This window comes from Gamsiella multidivaricata (assembly GCF_025024155.1).
Source record: "Gamsiella multidivaricata strain RSA 2152 chromosome Unknown BC939scaffold_79, whole genome shotgun sequence".
Taxonomy (NCBI): Eukaryota; Fungi; Mortierellomycota; class Mortierellomycetes; order Mortierellales; family Mortierellaceae; genus Gamsiella; species Gamsiella multidivaricata.
In genome coordinates, this window is record NW_026251787.1 from 160,291 (window position 1) to 167,347 (window position 7,057).

The 7,057-nt window shown below is 49.5% G+C and overlaps 3 protein-coding genes across 3 annotated transcripts; 1 reads left to right on the forward strand and 2 right to left on the reverse strand.

The window, feature by feature from the left end:
- Positions 1-81: 81 nt before the first annotated feature.
- BC939DRAFT_463900 (uncharacterized protein) lies at positions 82-829 on the reverse strand. Its single transcript, XM_051557296.1, has one exon. The coding sequence runs from the start codon at positions 755-757 to the stop codon at positions 248-250; it is 510 nt and encodes a 169-aa protein (XP_051408212.1). The 5' UTR covers positions 758-829; the 3' UTR covers positions 82-247.
- A 1,764-nt stretch (positions 830-2,593) lies between these two features.
- Positions 2,594-6,060, forward strand: BC939DRAFT_506813 (Cullin; the record flags this gene model as incomplete). The annotated part of the gene is made up of 9 exons (XM_051560830.1): positions 2,594-2,742; positions 3,101-3,168; positions 3,291-3,535; positions 3,638-3,779; positions 3,890-4,047; positions 4,158-4,457; positions 4,560-4,817; positions 4,909-5,597; positions 5,760-6,060. 9 exons carry the CDS (start codon positions 2,594-2,596, stop codon positions 6,058-6,060), a joined length of 2,310 nt encoding a protein of 769 aa, XP_051408213.1.
- Positions 6,061-6,589: 529 nt separating this feature from the next.
- BC939DRAFT_506814 (uncharacterized protein) lies at positions 6,590-7,045 on the reverse strand (the record flags this gene model as incomplete). Its single annotated transcript, XM_051560831.1, has 1 exon — positions 6,590-7,045. A coding segment is annotated over one exon (456 nt), but the record flags the coding sequence as incomplete, so codon positions are not given.
- Positions 7,046-7,057: the final 12 nt, after the last annotated feature.

Genomic DNA, 7,057 nt, shown 5'->3' on the forward strand with positions numbered 1-7,057 from the left:
TTTGGAATCGGAAAACAGCTTGTTCTTGGAGTTGTTCTTCAAACCGGACTTCAGGTCGGAGTTAGCTCCTCCAAAGGAAAGCTGTAGAGTATAAGATCCGAAGGAATGGGGTTGTAAGCATATCGGACGGGACTTTTCTCTTTTTCCCCCTCGTTCACTCTGCTCCCTTCCCCTTCCTCTTTCCGCCGTTATCCTATCCCAAACCTTTCATCCTCGAGAAACGCGCCCTGGGCCGATTGAAATGTCTCTACGGCGCGTAAATTCTAGGGGGTTCTCTGATTCGTTGACTTACACGTTTAAAGAACTTTGAAAAAGGCGAGGACGAGCTGGAGGACGAGGTCGTGGTGGTGGTAGTCTTTGTGACCTTGCGACCATCCTCATCCACGACCGACTGCACAACAACCGTGGGCTCGGACTTGATGACATTGCCGCCGTTCTGGTTCAGTGTGTCATTGAAATCATTGAACTGCTGGTAGTCCTGGGGCTTGATGGCGTTGGGATCGTTATCGGAGGAGTCGTAGCCCGAGGAGGAAGAAGAATGGTGGTAGGTCACTGTGTTGTCAACAACGGGCACCTCTGCAGTGGTGGTAGAAACCAAGGTGGCGCCCTCAGGCACGGGTGTTCCTGCAGGGACCTGAACCTGGTACGAGTGCGTGATTTTCTTGATAGTCTTAGTGACCTTGCGGCCGTCGGGTAGGACGGTGACGATCTTTTCGACGTTCACGATGGGCTCGCCGACTTCCTGTGGCTGTGACATGGTGAATGGGGTTGAGGAGGGTGATGAGACGAGGAGGAGTGATGGAGTGGTGGGTGAGGAAGAAGGGGAGGAGGACGGGAGTGGGAAGGTGAGAAGAGGATGCGTGAATACTAATAAGAAGGGCTATTGGAACATAAACAGTCGTTGTTATGGACCAGACAATCCCATGCTGCTATTACATGTGCCGCATTGTCCAGAGCTTCTGTTGTTATGGTGTGCTGCATGATAAGGAAGCAAGCACCAAAGCGAGCTACAATACCCTCTTCAACTTCAGGTACCAATTCAAAAAAAAAGTCAATTGAACGGCAGTATGGGAAAAAATAGTATCGGTGGTGGGCTGAAGAAGGGGTGGGGGCTCTGAGAGGGTCGTCGGACTGAGAGCCGCTCATTTTCTTCATCTTCATCTTCCTACTTGTCCCTCTATTGCGGTGTTCATATACAGCGCATGCTCTGATCCTTTATTATCCTTCATGGTGCCTGATTGCCTACTGTACTGTTCCGGTTTTCGTAGAATTCTATCATCATGGAAACCAATTCAAGCGTGCGAATATGAATGCCAAAAAATCTGCAACGACCGCAAGCAATCGTACTCGATACGGAACAAAAACAAATATCCATGCAGGTCACTGTAAACTAGGCTAGAGAAACGACCGCGGATGACACTTCCTTTTCTGCACCGCCCAGATACGAGTGCCACGTTCTATCTCTACGAACCCATGGAACCATGAACACGCTACAATACAGCGCTAGATACATGCATTCTAGCTGTTGTTTCGCCTGCCATCGTGTTCAGCCTTAAGAGCTCAACAAAGCTGTCCATTCACACATTTCACGACTCGAGGAGCTGCTTATGTCACTTGTTTTCCGAACGTGCTTTGCTCCCTGTAGGTTGCTGAATGTGAGCCCCGTCAGACAGGGTTGATAAAAAAATACCTCTGCAGCGGCCCTACAACATTCTTGGCCTCCTTTGGTCGTTAATGTAATAAAGTACATTCGTGGTTCATGGGCGACAGGCATAGAGAGTAACCTATCCTTGAGGGCCAGGAACAGGAACGTTGGAAGTTGACCGCGGAAAATAATATTAATGGCAAAAGGGTATGGGGCGGACCAAAAAAAAAAAAATCGCGCCGCGGCTGCCATCGCGCGGCATTTCCTCCTGGCGTAGTTTGCTGCGCCCGCTACAACTTGGGGATTGAATGAGAAAGACTGGGACCTTGCCAGCTTAGCACTTCCAGTCGGACGTAATGCCTAGCGACGCAGTAATGGTGGGGGGCGGGGGCGGGGGAGGAGAGGGGTTTGGGTCACCACAGCTGCATGGTATGAGGACACAAATAGCTGCCGTAAAATACTACACAATTCCAATGGTTTGTCACGGTTATTTTGCTTGTGCGCAAACGGGCCTGTTGCTATACCAGCCAATGCGCCCTTCCTCCTCACGGCTCTGTATGCATGGACTTCTGGCTGCGGCGTACTGTGCTTCGTTTGCATGGGCATGGACAATAGTCGCCTCAGTCACGGGGGTAGCAAAAAAGAGAGGCAACGCTATTGATCGCGTTTACTGCGATGTGTCGTGGAAGGGGTGGGGGCAAAGCTTTCCTGCGCCGCTCCTTTCCCCTTCACCCCTCTGTCCCGCTCTTTAAGCTTCAATCCACACATCCTCTTTCTTTTTCAAATCCTCTCTTCGTTCCTTCATTCCCTCCGCCTCGCCCTCGGACCGCACAGCATACGCAAGACCGCCGCGCGTTCAGTTAGACAGGCTTCAGCGAAGCAGCACAACAACGCGACACTCAACACTCGACCAGATTCGCCCTTTTTCGCCAGCCTACGTGCCGCGTCATGTCCTCATCAAAGAGCGTAGTCAGCCCACCTCCACCCCATGGCAGCGACATCAACGCAACCTGGTCCTTCTTGGAGCAGGGTATCGACCAGATCATGAACCGCCTCGAGGACGGTCTGACCTACAAGCGCTATATGGAGATTTACACGTAAGAACACTCGACCACCTGGATAACTTGTTGGCAGAGGATTACTTCGCCAAGTTGGGGACAAGGGCTATCTTGGTGGGGCTTTTTACAGTGCTTTGCCTTTCTTACGTGCGGATGCGCCCATGGGCTGACGATCACACAAAAGAAGCGCACAGTGGTGACACTATACGCCAAAGGAAAGCCAATACACGGTGTTTGCTTGCTTGTCAAAGGGTTGTCGCTGTCCGCAGTCGCCTTGACCATGTATCGCTCGGGCGGTGCTCTTTGGGCGGGACCTGATAATGGTAATAGACTCTAACCATCTTCTCCCTTGTTGCCACTATCAATGCCGTCCTTCACCACGATCGCCCAATTGCAGTGTCATCTACAACTACTGTACCACTAAGGCCAACAACGACGGTATAGGGGCCTCGATCCAAACCCGAGGTAACTAATAGATATCTGCCGACTATGTCATGCTGCGCCCCCAAGCAGACCCTTTTCTTATCAACTTTTGCGGCGGTCCATGTTGTGCTATGTGCTAATACCCGCTGCACATTCCATTGTAGGTGCAACCTTGGGTGGGAGTGATTTGTATTCGCGTCTGATCCGATATTTTCAGAAACACCTCGAGGTCATTCGCAAGGACTCGGAAAAGTTCATGGATGTGTCCCTACTGGAATACTATACCAAACAATGGGTCAAGTTCACTGGAGCTTCGGTGTATGTCCACCATCTATTCACTTATCTAAACCGCCACTGGGTTAAGCGCGAGATCGACGAGGGTCGCAAAACGGTACACGATGTCGGAACTGTAAGTGGACTTGTCCTGCCTTCCATATCAGAAGTGATGCTTGCATGGTTTTTCGGCTCCTACAATCGCCAACACAACGTAACGTTATCATCGCTCTCATAGCTTGCCCTCGTGAGCTGGAAAGACAGCTTGTTCAGCCATGTTGAACGCAATGTCATGGCCGCTGTCCTTCAACTAATTGAGCGCCAACGAAATGGAGAGTCCGTGGAGACTAGTTTGTTGCGCAACGTTGTAGAGTCGTTTGGTAAGAATTCTTTCATTTTCTTATCCCTTTTTTTTTTCTTTCGGGAATTCTGGCAGAAAACTGACTGAACGCCTCTTTTCATTCCGCACTTCGGCATACAATTGTTGTAGTTTCGCTGGGTTTGGACGAGAATGATTCGAAAAAGACCACGCTTGAGGTATATCGCCAGTACTTCGAAAAGCCTTTCGTCAGTGCCACCGAGGTTTACTACAAGATGGAGTCTGAAAAGTTCCTTAGCGAAAACAGCGTTACAGAATACATGAAGAAGGTAAGACAATGGCCTTTTTTTTATGTGTGGTGTGCTTACGACACGGATTAGGACGGCGGTCTAATAACTCATTTCTATATTCGCTATTTCCGACGTATTTAATTCTATAGGCGGAGGCCCGCTTGGCGGAGGAAGAAAGCCGTGTGCAGATGTATCTCCACGCAAGCACACACAAGCCCCTTATTCAGACGTGTGAAACGGTCCTCGTCAAAGGCCACACGGAGATCATCTGGGAGGAGTTCCAGAACCTCTTAAACCAGGATAAGCAGGAGGATCTTTTCAGAATGTTCTCGCTGCTGCTCCGCATCCCCGAGGGTCTCGATCCACTCCGGGCTCGCTTCGAGGCGCATGTCCGAAAGGCTGGTTTGAGCGCAATTGAAAAGATTGCCGACGAGTCGTCAGATACCTTGGTAAGGGCCTTGTTGCAGTAGTGTAATGTGCGAAAGCGACCTCACTACATGGCCATTTCCTAATTGCTTTTTTGGTCTCTATGCTTTCTCATGTGAATATAGGAGCCTAAGGTGTATGTGGATGCACTCCTGGAGGTCCACAAAAAGTACAATGACCTTGTGCAGACTGCATTCCGTGGTGAAGCCGGTTTTGTGGCATCCCTGGATAAGGCATGTCGTGAGTTTGTGAACCGAAATAAGATTTGTAAGTCGTCGACATCAAAGTCCCCGGAACAGCTGGCCCGCTACTGTGACTCCTTGTTGCGAAAGAGCTCCAAGAACCCCGAGGAGAACGATTTGGAGGAGATTCTGAACAGCATTGTAAGTTTGGATCTTTTTGTGCTATTGACCTATTGAATTTATTGTTTGCATGAAAGGCACTGAACTCACACATCACATTGGGTATATCTAGATGACAGTGTTCAAGTACGTGGAAGACAAGGATGTGTTTCAAAAGTTCTACTCCAAGATGTTGGCGAAGCGATTGGTCAACGATACGTCTGCATCGGATGATGCGGAAGCTGGCATGATCTCAAGGCTGAAGGAGGCATGTGGATTTGAATACACCTCAAAGCTCCAGCGCATGTTTACGGATATGGGACTTTCGAAGGAGTTGAACGACCAGTTCAGGGATAAGATGGCACAGAACCATGATTCGTCCGAGAACACGGTCGACTTTTCGATTCTTGTACTGGGTACAGCCTCGTGGCCTTTGCAGGCGCCCACGACGTCGTTTAACTTGCCAGACGATGTTGTCAAGACATACGAGCGATTCCAGGCATTCTACCAGGACAAGCATTCTGGACGCAAACTTAACTGGCTTTTCCAGCTGTCGAAGGCGGATTTGAAGACCAACTATATCAAGTCGAGTAAGACTGGGTATTCTTTCCAGACGTCGACATACCAGATGGGCATTCTGTTACAGTACAACAACGGTCTGTCCTACACTTTTGAGGAGCTGCAGACACAAACGAATTTGAACCCGGAGATTCTGTCAGGGGCGCTAGGCATCTTGGTGAAGCTCAAGGTCCTTTTGCTGGAGAACGGAACCAATGTCGGCGATGCAGGCACGAGATACGATCTGAACATGGACTTTAAAAAGTACGTATCTGACTCCTTGGATTAACTGATCGGGTTGTATTAACAAATAGAACTGGACTGAACTGAACTGAACTGAACTATGCTAATTGATTGACTAACTGAGCACATTATTTTATTTTATTTTATTTTCTTCCCTTGCTACGTTGTTATTGTGTATGATAGCAAGAAGATTCGTGTTAACTTGAATATGCCATTGAAGGCAGAACAGAAGGTGGAAACGGAGGAGACGCACAAGACAATTGAGGAGGATCGCAAGTTGCTAATGCAGGCAGCGATTGTGCGTATCATGAAGACGCGCAAAGTGATGAAGCATGCTGCCTTAATGAGCGAGGTCATTACTCAACTCCAGACCCGGTTCAAACCCCGTGTGCCGGACATCAAGAAGTGCATTGACGTACTGCTGGAGAAGGAGTACATTGAGCGAGTCGAGGGACAAAAGGATATGTTCTCGTACGTTGCCTAAGTGGAGGTGGATCCAGGACGAAAAGAGACGATCCAGCAACGGTAGCAGAGGCATGGGACACAAAGACAAACACGCCACGCAAGTTGTTTGTTTGACGATAAGTTCTTGGAGAGCTTGTGGACTTGAGAGAGAGGAAGGGAGAGGAAGAGAGAGGTAGAGAGAGGGAGAGAGACGAGTCTCTCTGGGGTTTTTTTCTTGTAACAAATAAGACCATCCAGCCGTAAATAAACCGACATCTGTCATCAACACCAACATTGTGTTTATTAATTAGATTATTGTTACTAGAATATGCAGTAGATCAAGAGAAAAATAATAGCAGAGAACAGACAAAAGGACGAACGATGAAACGATGAAGGACGGGAATGAAGACACAGGGTGGTTTTGCTAAAACGGACGGAGCATGGATGCGACGGGCGGTATGATGAATGGGTTAGGCTGTCAAGCGGTGTAATAGGGTGTAAGCGTCCGATAAAGATAAAGTGTCCTCTGGCCAAGATGAAGAAGATGCCCTTGGCTCCTTCCAACTCGCTCACTTTGTTCCTGCTGCGGTCTCGGTCAAGTCTGGATGGCTAATGACACGGATACTGTCAAGCATCACCGGTGCAGCGGTGGGCTCGCGACCATGTCCATGTTCAACATTGGGCTCGGTGCTATTGCGCTTTTGCCGGTAAGACAGCGACGATGATGATGACTGTCCAAAGCCCTCCTGATCCTTGATCCGACGATCAATCACCAATTCCTCCCAGCGTGATTCAGCAGCGGTGTCCTCCGAAGACTGGTACATGCGGAGATCCAGTCCATCACACCAACGAACGAGACCCGTGAGCCAGATATTGTACTGCATCGGAACGAAGGCCACACGATCGTGCTCGCCACGGTCGTAGCCAATGCCAGGTCCACGCATCCGGTTCAACCTGTACTCGAGCTGAGCCCTCTTTGCAGCAAGTCCAGTGGCTGTGGCGACAGTTGCGCCGACATGTCCCTTCTCGGGGTCGGT

Bases quoted from the DNA above. Each gene is read 5' to 3' on its own strand.
- BC939DRAFT_463900 (XM_051557296.1), bottom strand. From the start codon at position 757: ATGTCACAGCCACAGGAAGTCGGCGAGCCCATCGTGAACGTCGAAAAG.